This window comes from Cervus elaphus, chromosome 28, assembly GCF_910594005.1.
Source record: "Cervus elaphus chromosome 28, mCerEla1.1, whole genome shotgun sequence".
Lineage (NCBI taxonomy): Eukaryota > Metazoa > Chordata > Mammalia > Artiodactyla > Cervidae > Cervus > Cervus elaphus.
The window spans coordinates 45,229,201-45,248,208 of NC_057842.1; the positions used below are offsets into that span (position 1 = coordinate 45,229,201).

A 19,008-nucleotide genomic window follows, 5' to 3' on the forward strand; every position below is an offset into this window, starting at 1 on the left:
AAGAAGTTAAATATCTCAATAGCTAAACACTGAATCAGTCACTTAATATCACTAAGTCCTGGAGCACAAAATTTTATAATCACATTTTTTAATTAACTAAATAGAAGTATCTTATAATTTTAAAAATTAGAATTTTTCTCCTGCTGTGGTGTAGCCTGAAGTCAAGGTTCAAAAGACAGGTGCATAATTGGTTTTTGTTCAATGTCTAGAACTGATATTTAGAATTTTTCTCAGGCCAAACTAAGGAACCAAAGTATTGTTAAGTTGTTTTAAAAATGATCAAACTGTGTGTCACAGATGTGCAAACCAGAACTAGCAGAAGGAGAATTTTAGGGAGCATTTGTCTTGAAAAGTAAGGTTTTTCTTTTCCGACAAGTAGCAACAGGCCCTGCAGTTAGTAAATACAACTGCAAATTACAGCTTAATACAACAGGAACCTTCTGAGCGATGGCTACACATACTGTTAGTGCTAACTCGTGCTGTTAGCATCACCTTTCACCTGAAGGTGATGGCATGTATAAGCTGGACAACTCCTGTTGACTGCAGTTATGTTTTATGGAAGTGATACATAAAATCACACAAATATGGTCTTCATGAAGATGGAATGGGAATAAAATTCTTTAGAAATGTACATTACCTTAGGATCTGTAGGGAATTCAACTTTACGGCCACCCTGAAAAGAAAAATAATATTGTAAGAAAAGTGGCTTGTCATGATAAGTTAGCATTTGCTATTACCCGCGGCAGCCTGTGATAAGCCATGGAACCACACAGAGCAACTACATTCTGGTTTGTTTAACTGATGTGGAGACAGTTCTAAAACTGCCAAAAATGCAGGAAAGATATGAGGAAGAGTCTCACAGAGGTGGTCTACAAGCTGAATCTGCATGGTGTCTGTGCTTTTTAACCAAATAGGTGTTTGGTGGTTGTTTTTTTTTAAACTCTAAACTTCTCCCCAAAAGGCCTATTTCTCACTTCTCTTAAAAAGCAGTCCTAAGATTTGACATCTCTGGACTCAAATTCTCACAACCCTCACCTTCTGTGCTTATTAACCTTGCACTGGGCTCACCCTCCAGCAGGGATACAGGCTCCACTTTGCCCGTCTCCACCTCTTTCAGGGTTCAGCTCCCTGTCTGCCTGTTCACGCCTATTTGCTGCCTGGCCCTGGAGGCATTTGATTTCGCAACCTCTGGCTTACAAAGCTGTTGAAGTTCACTTAAGTTCACAATATGATCTGAAGGGCTCCTGAAATAATTAGGTAAACTCTTAGATAAATTTCAAACATCCCATAGAGGATGGGTTTATGGGGGTTGCTATATGTTTAGAATAAAGAAATTTTAATCCAAAAATCTCACTAAAATCATAGAAGAGGTGTCACACAGAAGTATTAAATAAGGTAAGAGTTTAAATCAGCAGTGGGAAAGTCAGAAGGCTTTTTTTTTTTTTAAAGGTTGTTACATATATAAGTGAAAAATAAAGTATAGCCAAAAATCTTGAATACAGCAAATGAACTATAATTATAAAGGAACGTGGCTGATTGTAATCAACAAAGCAGGGCTCATACAATCAACTAAGTATGCTTTTCAAAAGGAATCCTTTTCAAATTCTGTGAACTTTACAATTCTGTAGGTCATCATTAAAAACTGCCTTCAAAACTTGAGGCAATTCTTTTACATATTCAGAAAACTTAAAAAACTTTAGTCTTTGAAAGAGGATTTAATTTTAGAAAAAAAAGCCCAGAATTATTTGCATGAAGACAAGCAGACATTTAGATAATTAAGCCACAACCTGTGGCAGGAGGGATAAAATTAAGATAAAAAATTATCTTCCTGACTTTCTAATTTGTTTCAAACTGACTCAGAAGACAACCACAAAGTGGAATTTCAAGAGCACATTTGTAACAGGAGCCTCACTCATGCTGTAAGTGTTTAGTGAACACCTCCTATGATGCAGCTCAACATGAAGTCAAAACAGGTGCAGCTTGGAGCCTCCCAACGCTTAGAGTCTTGCAGAAGAAACAAAGAACCAGGAAAAATACAGGGGAAGGAAGCACGGAATCCTTCCTAAGGGAGGGCTTTGAAGGACAACACTCACCTGGACATCTGACTCCAGGGCCCCCAGTGCAGTCCCCCTGTCATTACAGCAAGCTGGTCCTCAGCAAGCCCTACCCTTGCCAGCTCTGACCTGGCTCGTGCAGTCTAGCTCCGACATTGCCATCTAAAATAATCCTGCTTGGTTTTTAAGATCCACCTGACTTATTGTGCTGTGCTGTGCTTAGTCACTTAGTCGTGTCGGACTCTTTGCAACCCCATGGACTGTAGCCCGCCAGACTCTTCTGCCCATGGGGATTCTCCAGGCAAGAATACTGGAGTAGGTTACCATTGTCTTCACCAGGGTATCTTCCCAACCCAGGGATCGAACCCAGGTCTCCCACATTGCAGGCAGATTCTTTACCATCTGAGTCACCAGGGAAGCCCTGACTCATCGTGATGCTCTCCTAATTATCCCCCTTCTCTAACACCTACAAGATGGACCTTGTCTGTCCTCCTGATTTAATTCTTCACTTTCTCACTTCTCACATCTGCCCTGGGCTGAGCTGTGCACACACATCAGTGACTCTGCATGGCCAAGAACACCTATGGGCTTATCCACATTTTTTTTTCCATCTGTAGCAACTATCAAGTTATCCTTTCTATTATTTCTATCTAGCAATAAGTCCCATCCTCTACATATTTATCTTTTAAAACTCTGCTTTATTGCTTTAAAGTCACATTCCCATGAATTATCAAAGTCAAGCAAAGAATTACTGACTCTTAAGAACACATGATCGGATTCCATCTTTACCATTTTCAGTGGCCGCATGGATCCAATGTATGCCTCCTCTGTATCCCAGAAGGATAAGTCAGGGTATTCACCAGGTTCCAGGATAAAAGGGGCACCCTGAAATCCAGGCTCTTCATAAATCAGCCATCTAAATAAGTACCAAGGAAGAAACAGATAATTCATCATTTCTGTCAGTGGAACACTGCACCCCACAGATGAGAGGGGACCAGAACAGGGGAGGATGTGGGTCCGGATGATGTAGGGATGCACTTCGTAATGTTGGACTCCAGGAGGAATAAGCCATTATATGCACCTCTTCTTGAGCTTTTATTTGTTTCCTTGGCTTGGCTAGCTTTGTCCACTGGTTTTACTTTCTATTATGAACTGTTTCAAAGCTTAAATGTCTGTTACTTCCAAGTAATAAAAGTAGTTATTTTTTGCACTGTGTATGTATTTAGAAAAGCTCCAGCCAGGAGATTTCACACTTTAAAAGGTTATATCTCATTTGTAACCAAAAATAGGATGTTCCACCTAATCATGTCATAGTATCCAAAATTAGTAACAGCTAACAAATATCTAGAGCTTACAAGGAATTCCATCTGATCCTTACAACAGTAGGAGGAAAAGATACAGTCCCCATTTTACAGGTGAAGTTAAATTGCCCAGGGCCACACAGCTACAAGCACTAAATGCAGGGCTGATCCAAGCTGACCCCAAAGCCAAGCTCCCAGCCATTCTTGGACAGCAGTCTTTCTCATTCCAGAGAGTGCACTGAACATAATTTCTGCTTTCACAGTCACTCAGGATCATCACTGGGAGCATGACTTAATGCACAATGATGTCTGTGGGGGCTCTGAAAGTCTGTAAAGACTGCTTGTTCACAGGCCCAATGCTTTTTGAGTTCTTGGACTTGATTTTTACGGTTTTTCAATACCACACCCTTCTATCAGGCTTGTCAGCTATCGCTTCTGCTGTGGTCAGACAACCAGAAGCCTCACCCTCCTCTAATGTGCTAGAAACCAGGAAACCAGAAAACCATGCCTCACATGAACTGTGCCTAAAGACTGTGCAGTCTTATCAATTTCTTGGTTCCTTGGAGGGTTCTGGTGAAGTTGCTGTTGCTGGAGAAGTGATTTCTTTATAAGAGAGATGGTAATATACCCTCTTGACAAGCAAATGTGGAATTTTTGGTGATCACTTATACTCATTAATTCTTTATTAGTCTTGCTAAAGCATCCTAGCTGGGCTAACTGTGCCAAGTTCCCCAGAGCACAGGCCAAGAGGAAGCTGGCTGTAAAGGTAATCTTTTACCTACAAAATGATTCTGATTCTCCCCTCTATGCTTTTCTCTTGTTCACAATTTTGGCCCAAGGGCACATTTTTGGTGATGGTTTCTGTTTCAGATTCTCCTGGATAAATCAGTAACTTCTTTAGACTTATTAATTATACAGGGATTTACAGTCAAAATCCTACTGGAGACCTATCAACACACACACACACAGTGTTGCGAGGCTGTGTGTGGTGTATGGGTGGGGGAATCAAAACTAATCCACAGTGTTAGAAGTCAGGGTAATAGTTACAGGGACGACTGGGAGGAGTTGGGAATGAGGAGGCTTCTAAGATACTGGTTATGTGCTAGTTCTTGATCTGAGTGATGGTTACACTTTGAAAATTCACTCAGCTTATGCAGATATGATTTGTTATGTACCTTTGAAGACAAATGCTATATGTACTTCAATAATAAATTAACTTAAGGGAAAAAAGAGAAATCTCTCAAATACCGCTGCAATACCCCTAAACCACAAGAAACCAGAGGCTAAGAGTGGAGTCTTTAAACCTCTTCCTGTTTAAAGCATGACAGTTAACGCATTACAGCACTGATGAACCTATTTGCAAGGCAGGAACAGAGATGCAGACAGAAAGAACAGATTGTGGACACAGCAGGGGAAGGAGAAGATGGGACAAATTAAGAGAGTAGCATGGAAACATTCTTTACCATATGTGAAACAGGTAGGTGGGGAATTGCTGGGTAACACAGGGAGCTCAACCCAGTGCTCTCAGACACCCTAGAGGGGTGGGACGGGGTGCGGGGGTGAGACGGAGGTTCAAGAGGGAGGGGACACATGTATACTTACGGCGGATTCACGCAGTTGTAGGGCAGAAACCAACACGTCATTGTAAAGAATTATTCTCCAATTAAAAATGAATTTAAAAAAAGAGAATGCACTACATCTTTTTTGGGAGCCCAAAGCTCTCAAAGGAACATCACACACTGATTTCATGCCCTAGCTAAATAACAGCAGTTTATTACAAAGTGTGCTATTAGGCCAATAACAAGCCAAGGGCCTTGAGGTCTGACTCTTCACAAATGAGCAATCTGAATTTTTTATAAACACAGAGGATGGCTCATCAACAACTGATTCTGAGATTCTGACATGGTGCTTACTGAAGTACTCTTTCATTAGGTCTTTTCTTCTATAGTTTGAGTTCTAAGGGTATGTGTTCATCTGATACTAAACATCTCACTTTCCTTGAAGCATATGGCTTAGTCATGTTAACACTTATAGAAGGAAGGTAATCTGGGATAAAGAGGGTTTTGTCCAAAAACCTGAACACGTAAACTGTCACACCTGAAGACTGCTGTTCTGAGTCCTTCCTCAGTGAGTGCTGAGGGCCTGCTGGGTAACTCAGACAGACATTTGTGAATGTGGGTGGACTTCGGAATCTGAAAACTCATATACAGAGTGTGATCCATTTCCCCCTAAATTCTATTCCAATGAGATACATTCTTCACAAGGCCATCAGGAGATAAACTACCTTCAGGCAGTGTTATTTCACTTTCTAAAGGTATTTTTTTTATTTTCTCATGTATTCAGCCTTTGTCTATATTATGAATAAACTGTATGTATATGAAGTATGAGTTTAAAAAAAAATAACAAATGTGGCTTCCCTGGTGTCAGTAGTAAAGAATCTGCCTGCCAATGCAGGAGACACGGGTTCAATCCCGGATCTGGGAAGATCCCACCTGGCCACAGGGCAGCTAGGCCTGTGTGCCCCGACTACTGAGCCGAGCTCTAGAGCCGAGGGAACACAACTGCGGAGCCACGTGCCCTAGAGCCTGTTCCTCTGCCGCAAGAGAAGCCACTGCAATGAGAAGCCCTCATGCCACAACTAAAGAAAAGCCTGTGCAGCAACAGAGATCCAGCACAGCCATAAATAAACGAATAAAAACATGTTTATAAAAAAAAAAACAACAAATACATACATACAAAAGAATACTGTTGAACTAATAACAATGGTCATCCATACATTCATGAAAATCATTCATGTAATTACTCTTTCAGAAACACCCTCTGAATCAGACAATAAAAACCGTTCTTATCTTGTTCACTTGTTCTTAAACCAAAAACAGTTTTTCCAGCTGGATCCTAAGTCTTATTCTCTAGATTTGGCTGCACATGAATGCTGGCTGCATACAGAAACCAAGGGGATAGTCAGAAGATTTAAATGTGAATGTGCCAACTTGGAGGTTATTCAAACGAGAGTAGGCTCTGAATCTCAAGGGGGGACTGGTACCTTTCCCGTGGGGAGGAGTGGGAAGCACCAGTGTAACCGAGCAATCAAACTTGGTTTGATTAATGCAGCACAAGTATGTGCCACTACCTATAGAAGTAACATCCTTGACAAAACCCTTCAATCTGCATCTGATTATACCTGAAGACCTAACGACCTATCTATAGACATTTCAGGTGACAGAAGAACAAGTTAAATGATACCATGAAGAAGCACTCAGAAAACCCAGACTATGGCACATATGCTAAGCAGTTGACCTAAGTTCTTCAAAAAAGTCAATGGCATGGGAAACAAAGATGGGGGTATTTTAGAGATTAAAAGAGACTTTTCAAAGAGACAGGACAACCAAATATATGAGCCTTGATTGGATACTAATTAAAAACATCTATAAAAGACATTCCTGAAACAATGGGGAAATTTTATTTATGGACTATTGGGTAGATATTATCATGGCCATATTGAAAATTACTCAGGTGTGATAATGGTAGTTTTGTAGGAAAATGTCATTATAGAGAGATTTGGGATGAAGTTTATAGGAAAGAAGGATCACAATATCTGCAACTTACTTTCAAGTGCTCAGAAAAAAAGATAAAGCAAATATGGCAAAATGTTAACAATTACTGAATCAAAGTGGAGGGCATATGGGTGTTTGCTATCCTTTCTACTTTTGTGCTTATGTCTAAAAACTTTCATAATAAAAAGTTGGGCTTTAGTATACTCTATAAGGAAATATATGCAGTGAATATTAAATAGCAATGAAAAAGAATATCAGATATACTCATCAATATGGGGACTCTCAGAAACAATGTGGAGAAAAAGGAACAAGCCACAGTTCCTTATTTTAAAAGTTTAATAACATTTTTATAAATTTCAAAAGCAAGCACAACTACAACAGTGCAAGGACAGATACTATACAGTAACACTACAAAACAAGGGGCTGAGAAAAACACAAAATTCCAGAGAGGGATCTCACATGTGAAGCCAGGGGGATGGGGACAGGTGGGCTGTGCTGGGTGCTACAGCAGTGTCAGTAACGGTGAGGTTCTCAGTTGCGTGATGAGGGGCTTGTTTGATTACTAGGTTTCATAGTTCACATACGTATGTATATTTTGATATATCAAGTATTTCATGTTAGCATTGATCAAAGAATATGTGGCTATTAAAAAAATGTCCCTTGACTTCAGAACACCTGCATTCTAGTACCTGTTCTTCTGACAACTAATCCTAACAATTAATCCTGCTTGATAAAGTAGCCAAAACCTGTCTTCCTTGATTAAAAGATGGTGTTGGAACAGATGTTCTTTATGCTGCCTTTGAAGTCTTAAAACTCCTTAATTTTGTTTATTAGAAATAGACTCAAGATAAGTCACTTCTGCAAGGATGGGTGCTGGCCTTGCCAGCTGCTTGAAAACTTTACACTCAACACAATGTGAGAGGAAAGTTTTGTTAGAAAGTTCTCATTTTCCCAAATAAGAAATTAGCAAGTAACACACTGGGTTCGATCCCTGGGTTGGGAAGATCCCTGAAGAAGGGAAAGGCTACCCACTCCAGTATTCCAGCCCGGAGAATCCCATGGACTGTCTAGTCCACGGGGTCACAGAGAGTCGAACACAGCACGGCCACTTTCACTTCACTCTGAATGTATGTATGTGCAGAAAAGCCTGATGCAGGCTGAACAGGCCCTGGAGTAAATCCCCTCATGGAATCTGAAGAAGCAACCCCGCACAGCGAAGTCTCCTCTTCCGTTAGCTCACAGGACTGCTGCACCAGCAGAGTCCGCGTCAGCTTGAATACTTGTGACCAGCTGGATTCTCCCAACCCATCAAGACTCCCCTTGGAGATCTGTAAAAGTACAACTGACCAGGCACCACGCTGACTGAGTTCAATGAGCCCAAGCTCTGAACTGACTTCTTTTTTTTTTTTTTTTTGAACTGACTTCTAAGGCAGCTTTCCATTACCCTGATGGCAACGAAGAACCAGAAGAAAAGTGTCTGCCACCATGCAAGCCCATCAAAATGTGTAAAATATGACTGGTTTGTAACTACCACCTGTAAGACCAGGTTAAACTCACTGTCAAGGTAAGAAAAGTTATTTAACTGTAGCTCATTATGCTTCCACATAGCCCAAGCTTGAGTCATGAAATCATCCAGACATGGAGATAAAAATGTGCATGTGTGCAAGCCCAGTCACTCAGTTATGTCCAACTCCTTCCAATTCTGTGGACTGCAGCCCGCCAGGCTCCTCTGTCCATGGAATTTTCCAGGGATGAATACTGAAGTGAGTTAGTGATAGTTCTCAGCCTTAAATACTTTGAGAAAAAAGACTTATAGGTCTCTCTGATGTTGAAAAACTCAAAAGCAGCAAGAGATGAAGAAACCTTTGTTTAGATCCCTCCCTTTCTTCCTAATCTCTAAATATAAAAGTGCCCAAAGCTCAGATGACCTTCCTGCTCTTTAATTAATTTATTTTAATTGGAGAATAATTACCTTACATATTGTGATGGTTTTTGCCATACATCAACATGAATCAGCCATGGGTGTACCTGTGTCCCTCCATCCTGAACCCTCCCCACCCCATCCCTCTGGGTTGTCCCAGCACCGGCTTTGGGTGCCCTGCTTCATGCATCAAACTTGCACTGGTTGTCTATTTTACATACGACAATATACATGTTTCAGTGGTGTTCTCTCAAATCATCCCACCCTTGTCTTCTCCCACTGAGTCCAAAAGTCTGTTCTTTACATCTCTGTCTCCTCTGCTGCCATGCATGTAGAATTGTTGGTACCATCTTTCTAAATTCCATATATATGCATCATATACAGTATTTGTCTTTCTCTTTCTGACTTACTTCACTCTGTATAATAGGCTCCAGGTTCACTCACCTCATTAGAACTGATTCAAATATGTTCCTTTTTATAGCTGAGTAATATTCCATTGCATATATGTACCACAACTTCTTTATCCATTTATCTGCTGATGGACATCTAGGTTATTTCCATGTCCTGGCTATTATAAACAGTGCTGCGATGAACACTGGGGTACATGTGCCTCTTTCAGTTCTGGTTTCCTCGGGTGTATGCCCAGCAGTGGGATTGCTGGGTGATATGGCAGTTCTATTCCCAGTTTTTTAAGGAATCTCCACACTGTTCTCCATCATGGCTATTCCAGTTTGCATTCCCACCAACAGTGTAAGAGGGTTCTGTTTTCTCCACATCCTCTCCAGCATTTATTGTTTGTAGACATTTTGATGATGGCTACTCTGACGGGTGTGAGAAGATACCTTATTGTGGTTTTGATTTGCATTTCTCTAATAATGAGTGAGGTTAGGCATGGAGATCTCATCCAGCGTGGGGTTTAGATACCTTCTCCATGCCCACGACTCTAGAGTATATCTCCAGCCTCCCTACCCCACCTAGGATTCCAGTGTCATGTACCCAGTCACCTTCCTGACCTCTTACCTGAATGCCTGGATGGGTAGTTGGCATCTCCCACTTAACCTCCAAAACAAAACACCTGGATTTCACTCCTCCTCCCCGTTTTTTCTATTCCAATAAATGCTGTGGTCCCAAACCCTGGACATTTCTCTGCCCCTCATACCCCACATAAAATCTGTCAACCAATGTTGTTGGTTCTGTCTTCAAAATGTATGCAGAATCTGATTGTTCTTCTACCACCACCATCACACCCAGTCACCAAAACACTTCTTGCCTATGTAACTGCAAATCTTTGCTTCCACTCTTAGCTCTTTACAATTTACTTTTTCACAGAAGCTAGAGTGATCCTCCTAAAACACAAGTTAGATTAAAGTCCTCCAATGATTTCTTATGTTCCTTGGAATCACCTAAAATCCCTCCGGAATCCTACAAGGTCTGACGTGATATGAGCCCTCTCCACCACCAGTCCTCCTGGCTCACTCTACTGCAGCCAGACCTCCCCTCAATTGCTCAAACACCCCCTGGAGGGCTTTGCAAACACTGGGCTTCCAGCCCAGGACACTTCTCTACCCTGCCTCCCCGCGATGTCCCACAGCTGACTCCCTCATGTCCTCAGATCTCTGCCTAAAAGTCACCAGGCACTTTCCTGACTACTCTCTAAAGTAGCACTTCCACGGTCCCTCTCCATAATTTATGTTTCTTGTAGTATTTTACCTTTGGATTCATTACATATGTACTATCTTACTCATATTCCATTAATACAAACTCTTGAGCAGTCTCTGAATATATGAACACTTATAAATTATGTATATGTAACTGAATATTCTATAAACTTATTAGAAAACATACACAAAGATAACATCTGAAAAGGAGATTTTAAATAAAATATACAGAAGCTTTAGTGCTTTTTCCTGCATTTTGGTGCATGTCTGTCACATGCCCGGGGCTGTGCACTCCACTGCAGAGGCCACCAGCTTCAGTTCTGCAGCCTGCACTTTCTAGCCTAATTTCTCCCCTATCTGAAATATTCCCGCTTCCTTCAAAATACTCTTGCAGTTTCCTGTAATTTTTGAAATCAACATCCTAGGGGCTTTGGAAAGCATTGTGTGAAACTGTTAAAGGAAGTAGCATGCGTGTTGGCCTCCATCCCACCTGAAATATCAGGGGCACACACGCTTTGAATCACCTCCTCTGAATTACCATGTAGGTATAATCTGCAACTCAGCTCTGAATGAATCAAGTTCCTTTGTGATAAGGAAATCTCCACATTAAAAATGCAGTTTTCTCCCTGCACGTCCTCCAAGAAATCATTATCATTTACAAGAAAGCTGAGTTACAGTAACATAGTAACCAAAAAAATCAGATTTTTATGTGCCTTATAAAAATAATAATAAAAGCTTTTAGTCAATAATTACTTAACAGGATAACAAATTAGAGATAGATTATCTGAAGTCCTCTTTTCACACTCAAAAAAGAGCTTCATTAAAACTGTATGGCAAGTAAAATACTCACGTGCCCCAATGTACTTTAATGGAACAAGTCTTCTGCATTATGCCAAACCCCTGCATTTCTTCAGTATCATCAAAGTAGGAATTCAGAAGTCCTAACCCTTCTGGTTCAGTAAATAAGTCAATCTGACTAACTCTGTAATCCTAAAAAAGAAAAAAAATTACATGAATACAGTATATATGTATAATAGTAACACCATGTATTAAACTCTACAGTAAGCTCATTATTCCTTTTTTTAAATAATTAAAATAAGCTTTAAGTATACACATACATTGCACATATCATCTGCTACTTTATCCCTTTCCTGTTCTCACTCATGACCTAATATGTGATCTTTTGGGGCATACACATTGCATTAGTCATGTATCTCAGCATGACATTCAAGCAAAGACCACCAGAAATGCATCTCAAGAGTTTTGGAACATTATTTATTTCCCTTGTCTTCACTGAAAAACCTGCCTGGCTTTCCTTGGTAACCTGAGTTTTAGTTCCTTGCTCTCCTGTGATCATCCATATCCAGAGACACTAGTCTATAGAGTGGCTGCTTCCTCAACTGTTGTTTTGTGCCCATGGACCCCTGTGGTAACATTCCTTGACTATGATGTGGGTTTGGTCTAAGTCATAAAGGCAAATCGTTTACGGTGATTTACAAATCTCTGCACTTTGGTCACTGTTCCATGCCCTGCATGTCCATCAGACACACTACAAAAGGCCTCTCCTGGCTGAGTGCCTGAGCCCTGATCGAATGTTTATTGAACCTCTTCCATGTTGCAGAGCAAGGTGAACTGAGGTACAGAAAAAATGGTAACACTTGGGTCAGCTCAGGGGCAACTCTTTCAAATATTAACAAAAGAAAGAAAGTTAGTGAACTGAAAAGGTGACTCCCTTGAATATATGTCATGACTTTTATGTGTCAAGGAACCATAAACACAATCTGTTAAAAAAAAAAAATTCATCATGTATTTGGAACCATAAAAGTGTTCCTTCTCTTTAACATAACACCATTCTGAGAAGCTTATCGCAAGGAAATGAATCATAAAATGTATACATTGTTAAATGCACAAAAATATTCACGAAACGTTATTTGAGACAGGAAAAAAACTTAAATCCCATAGTAAGAAGAAAGGTAAAATAATTGAAAGCACATCATATCAGTAGGATATGATGCTCAGTAAAACCCCACACCATGTAATACCATGAAAAGCACTAATTGCATGAGGCCTGCTGTCATCAGCCAAAACAGGAGGTCTGTACCAGTGTGCTTCATTCCCCTCAGCCCCCCTTCCTGGACCCTAAATCCCCACCCCACTAGATTCTAGTATCTCTCATAGTTGCAAATCATTGAGAGATGTTACAAGTGGGAGTTTAACCATCAGCAAGCGGTACAGAGAGAGTAAAAAAGAGGTTGAGAGTCAGTGTTAAAGGAAAACAACATGTACTTGTATAATGATTACAATTACAGAAAAAGCAGATTATAATATGGCCAAGAAAGAGTAGAGAATTCAGAAAAATGAAGGAGAGACACTACATAAGAGATAAGATTTGAAAGATATTTTAAAACATTGCTTTATTATGAGTAATAAATAAAAACTGCAGATAAATTATTCCACTATGACATTTCAAAATGGTGTTTGTTACATCTTACATAAAGTCTATCACATTATGTACTTAAAATTATTAAGAGATCAAAATTTAAAAAAATTATTAAGAGATAAATCATTCAGAATACCAATTACCATCTAAGTCACTCCGAAATGTTGACCCAGGAAATAACATTTTTTTCTGCCAAAAACTGTTAGTCATTCTTACTCATTCTCATTTTGGAACATGTCTTTTTCCCCTGTTGCACTCTGATACCCAAGTCTAATACACAAATGGAGCTTTTTGACTTGGAAGATACCTTTTACATTTTTAAAAGGTAAAGAATAAAATTCCAAGAGCCACAAAGAACTGATTCAAGTTCCTCATTAATGAATAAATAACCAAGAAATGTTTACCCAATCCATAAAGTGGCCTTAAATACTTATTTTCTTAAAACTCACGTGAAATCCCAGAGTTAATAACTGAATTATCTTTGGATTATTTAGCTTTCAAAATACTCCTGTAAGCCACTCAAGGTAATAAGAACTCACAGAGCAACCAAAAAAATAAGTAAAAGAAAAATCTGTTCTTACAGAGTTCATCAAAACTAGGTTATTAAATAAAATACATATGCAGATGGCAATGGGGGCCAGGAAAGAGAAATTCATGTTTCAGGATTCATTCTGGAAAAAAAAGACTAATTAGAATGTTTCTTTTCTAATTAACATGTACACATATTTTAAATATAGAAAACCTATCCATAAAACACAAAATACTTTTCCCAATCACTTTTATCACAAAATGAAACTCTCAAAAGAATCACACCCAGCATTCAATAAGTATTTGCTGAATGAACGATGAAATCCAGTTTGCCTTTATTAAAAGCTTACTAATTTTACCCACCTGGACCACAAGTCTGATTGAACCAATCACCATGGGCTTAGTCGACACTGCCTCATCCTCATTTCCTTCCAAAATATCTTCTATACCCCAGAGACCAGAGAGTTCCAATTCTCCTTCTTCTAAGGGGATGGAGTGCCCTTCAAAATTTGGTTTCTCATACAAAATCCAACTAAGAATAAAACACAGCAAAACTATTAGCCAGTCTTGGTAAGAGAGATTTTGATTAGTCAAATATTCTGGCCAATAGAGTGTGTGAGTGTGAGTGTGAACGTGTGTGTGTGTGTGTGTGTTAGTTGCTCAGTCATGTCCAACTCTGCAACCCCATCAACTACAGTCCACCTGGCTCCTCTGTCCAAGGAATTCTCCAGGCAAGAATACTGGAGTGGGTAGCCATTCCCTTATCCAGGGGATCATCCTGACCCAACGATCAAACCTGGGTCTCCTATATTGCAGGGAGATTCTTTATCATTTGAGTCACCAGGGAACCCCTTATAAATAATATATTAGTGGCCAATTCTCTCCCAGTAGCTCAGTGGTAATGAACCTGCCTGCCAATGCAGGAGATACAACAGGAGACGCAAGTTTGATCCCTGAGTCAGAAAGATCCCCTGGAGAAGGCAATGGCAACCCACTCCAGTATTTTTGCCTGGAGAATCCCAGTGGACAGAGGAGCCTGGCAGGCTACAGTTCATGGAGTTGCATAAGAGTAAGACATGACTTAGCAACTAAAACAAAACAACAATCAGGATTTTAGAGAACTTTTGACTATCAGTATGAACATTATTGAGCTACTAATTCTTATAGTAGCTCTATAGCATAGTAAGTTTGCCAGTTGGTGGAAACATAGTAATGTCAGATAAATGGACTTTTATTGCAATTTTTTTCTTCTTATATATGTAAGAAACACTTTTGAGGGTTTTAACTTACATATTAGAGCCATATCAATGGATATACGGATACAAAGGACTACTACATGCATGCTAATGGAAAGCATTTTTCCAGTTTTATTGAGATCTAATTGACATATAACATTGTATTAGTTTTGGCTGTACAACATGACCATTTAATATGTGTGTATATTACAAAATGATCACCATAGTAAGTTTATTTAATAAACCCACCACCTCACAATTAAACAATCTTTCTTCCTGTGAATAGAATTTTTATGATCCATTCTTTAAGCAACTTTCAAATATACTATGTAATACTTTTTTAATGATCCAGAAAGCACATTTAAAGTATTCTTCTCAGCAACACACAAACACTAAATAAAAACCTCGTGATAATATATGACAGTGCTAGTCTTAAGTGCTCATACTTCTAAGAAAAGAGAGAAGCTAACAAGTTGAAGAATCAGTATTTCATTAAAAACAAAATTATAATTTTCAGTTTTCAAATTTAAGAACAAAAGCTAATTGTATTTTTCCAATGAATTTGTTGAATACACAGAAAAATATATTAAAATATCTAAAGCCATGGAGACCCAAAGAAAAGCTTACTAATTTTTTAAACCATAAATGCCTACAGTCCTACATCTTTTTTTTTTTTAAGTTTATAAATAGGTACAAAGATTCATATTTATGCCAAGTAAGTGATTTTTTTTTTAAACCGCTTTTCTTTATTCAATTTCCTGTGTATTTCCTTGAAACAGTTAAGCTGGTAATACAATTTTTTTTTCACCAGTTTCTTTACTTAACAAAAACTATCTGCTGTCAAAAAGTTAGAAAATAAATTTTAGGTTAGTCCTTCACTGAACTGTCACTTAAAAAGTTAGCCAAGATGTTTTCCCTTATAGAATTTGAAAAAATTCCTATTAGCATGCTTAGTGCATGGCCTATCAACATGAGTAGTGCAATTCTTATCAACCTCACGGAAAATTAAAAAACCAAAAGTATATTACGGATGCTGGTGATCATTAGTCCAAACCAACATTATGTAGGAAAAATGGGGAAAAGAAATTTATACTGCTGCATTTTTCTGATTCCTCTAGCATCAACATGCATCATTTCTAGAATCAGAACTGTCAAAAAACACTTTTCTTAGATACACTTTTAGTATTCACTAAGACTAGTCTTGTCTGCCCCTTACATTGTTAAGGGCATAATTTAAAATAAGTACTGGGGACCAGACAGACAATTAAAAATGTGAACACACACCCTCCGAGTCAGGAACACAAAGTGCCACTCTTACCATCCTCTAACGACTTTTACTAGTATCACAGGAGAGAGGCGCCAGGCGCTACAATCCTCCACGTCACTGAACACTTCAATACACGCCTCTGAGACGTCGGGCTCGCTGTATATCACCACCTAAGAAAGCGAGAGTGGTATCAAGTGCTTGCTGCTGCATTTTGTCAGGTCAAAATGATTCTAAACAAGGAACAGAAAATAATCTTACTTTTCCAGGTCGGGGATTGATTTTATTCTGGATGCTTCCTCTAAGTGTCTATAATCAGATGAACAAAAACACAACAAACAATTAAACTTCATGGAAAGTCCTCTTTTCCCCTCCCATGATCCTTTAAGTAAGGTCATATTTGCCTCACACTTGTCAATTTGGAAACATATCTACATATCTACTTTGATCTATACCAAAGTCATATTAAAACTTGAATCTATTAAAGGTAAGGGCTTTTTTCCCCCCTCTAACTGATTTTGCCATTTCAGTTTCTCCTCATTTATATGCTTAGGAGATTTTCACCAACCTGGGAAGTTCAGGGCCCAAGAGTCAGACCTATGTTTTACACCAGTTCACAGAACCAGAATTCAACTAAGAGATCATAATTCAAACCATCCCAGGATAACTTCAAATAAACAGAGAAATTATAATGGATCAATCACTTATCCAGAATGAGCTGAATCAATTCTGTGTGTTCCTATACACATCTTATCTGAATCTATAAATACTGTTTTTTCATCACATAACTACTAGTCTAAATAAAATGTTTATGGTATATCTCACAATGCTCATTGCACAGGGTTTCTTAATCCCTTTTAGAGGAGCGAAATGTATTTTTATACAACTACAAAACTAATCATTTACAAGCCCATCTGACAAGACCAGTAAAACTAGAAATGTTTAAGATAATAAAAATAGAATTACACTTGTAAAAATATGATAAAACATGGACTACTTTCATTGCTGACCAAGATGCCCATTCTAAGGACTGCCTGAGATCTGATGGCTCTGGTATCACACCAGGGTGGATTATGACTGAAAGACCACAGGGAGGGCCTCAGTAGAGCATTATTACAGATTAAAGTGGCATATGCTTATTTATATGTGCACATTTCATGAAGATAAGCTAAAGAAGAAGACTGATATTAAAATCAAACTTCAGACATTAAAAAGAGAATACTTATACAGTCAACAAAGCCCAAGACCTAAAGAAAAACAAAAAAAAATTTTTTTTTTAATCATAAAAAGGCCTAGAGAAAGTATAAAGTACTCTGTTTCTCTTTTTCACTCCACTTGACTGGGTTTTTCAAGAGATTCCAGAGTGAAACTGTGTACCCTGTTGTCAGACTCACCGGATTGTTGTTAAATGAGATAAGTGATCTAAGAATGATTAAGGAGAGAGAATAAGGCTGTAATGAATGAGAAGTGGACCAGTGGCGATTTTGTGCTTGAGACAAATTCTTAAAAACCGCATGATTTCTAAGTGCTATAGGCTGATTCAGTTTTATTTGTTTACCGCAGTGGTTCTCAAAGTGCAATCCAGGGGTCCCTGGAGGGTCCCCAGTGCCCTTGCAGAGAGTCCAGGAGGTCAAAATGATTTTCGTAATTAGAAAAGGTTATTTGTCTTTTTCACTTTCTCTCACAGGTATAGAGCAGAATTTTCCAGAGGGTCCATGACATGTGATGACATCATTGTTCTGGTGGATACTGGAACGTGCATTTGTGTGTTCTGTTTTAAATTTTTCTCAGTATTAATTACTTAATTATTTTTTTTACTGGCTGGACCGCATGGTGTAAGGTAAGGGAGTTAGAGAAAGCGAGGTTTGGAAAAAGAATGAGACCGGCACTTTACAGGAACAGATCACCTTTAATGAGGCGAGAAGGGGCCGCAGTCAGATTAGTGAGCAGCTGCAGCAACCCAAGAAAAGAGTAAGTACATACAGGCATATATGTGGAAATCTACTGTCTCAAGGGGCCTGTTCTTCTCCATGGTTGTTCGGAGTAGTTATGTCTTAAACAGCTGGGGCAAGGAATTCTGGAGATCGGCCAGAGGCTGGACTGGCTGGGAGCTGGTCTTAATCAACCTTAATGTCCATTTTTTTTCCTTTGGGTGAGAGAGTTCTTTGTTTTGCATAGAATGGTGGGGAGGACCTGGAGGGGAGTTTTAACTCCAGGCAATTTTGAGCCATGTAACTTTCCTTCACATGGCATATGGGATCTTACTTTCTAACCAAGTATCAAACCCATGCCCCATGCCATAGAAGCGTGAAATCTTGACCACTGGACCACTAGGGAAGTCCTCAGTATTAATTTCTAATATAATAGATTCCAATAGGCATAACTCATGTGAACAAAAGCTCTTTGGGGTCCTCAATAAGTTTTATTGTATATCTACATCTAGATGTGTGTGTGTGTGTGTGTGCGCGCGCGTGGGTGGGTATGGCATCCTAGGAGTAAAAAATTTGAAATCTTTTGAAAAAAGGGATCTGAAAAAAAAAAAAAAAAAAGGGATCTGAGCCTCTGCTGAAAGTTCAACTACCCTTTTGAAAGAGGTTCCAGAATTATATTCCATGATAGGCTTGTAGCAAAAAACAATACAACAAATTCAAATGGGGCAGTGCCCTGTACAAATGAGGAAAGGGGGCAGGATATTTTCTGTCTGGTTCTCATCTTCACTTGCCAGGTAGCCTGGTTCATAGAGTGGGCAACAGGAATACAGTTGCCACTTCTGTTTCTGGGCTTAGCAGAGCTGACTTCTAAACTTTATCATCATCTTCCCTCTTTCAACTTAAGTATCAAACATCGTAAATGAAAACCACAAATTTACGTTAAAAATTGAGTAAAGAAAACAACTTATAGCAGTCAGAAAAAAGATGGAGAAATCATAATCGTTTCTCAAAATCATATTTTGCCATCCTCTCTACTATATTACAGGAAAGCACCAATGTAAACCAAATTCTTTATTCCCCAACAGCTTTGCAAGAAAAAATACTTCCCTAATGAAAACTAAT

The 19,008-nt window shown here is 39.0% G+C and overlaps 1 protein-coding gene across 2 annotated transcripts in view; it reads right to left on the reverse strand.

Annotated features, from left to right (window-relative positions):
• The window catches only part of CRYBG1 (crystallin beta-gamma domain containing 1), a 224,494-nt gene that overhangs the window by 25,619 nt on the left and 179,867 nt on the right, over positions 1-19,008 (reverse strand). For both annotated transcript variants that reach the window (XM_043889786.1, XM_043889787.1), the window contains 6 exons: positions 16,217-16,264; positions 16,010-16,128; positions 13,820-13,988; positions 11,339-11,478; positions 2,844-2,970; positions 638-673 (listed from right to left, as the gene is read on the reverse strand). In XM_043889786.1, coding sequence (XP_043745721.1) covers positions 638-673; positions 2,844-2,970; positions 11,339-11,478; positions 13,820-13,988; positions 16,010-16,128; positions 16,217-16,264 — 639 coding nt within the window. The remainder of the gene's footprint in view (positions 1-637; positions 674-2,843; positions 2,971-11,338; positions 11,479-13,819; positions 13,989-16,009; positions 16,129-16,216; positions 16,265-19,008) is intronic.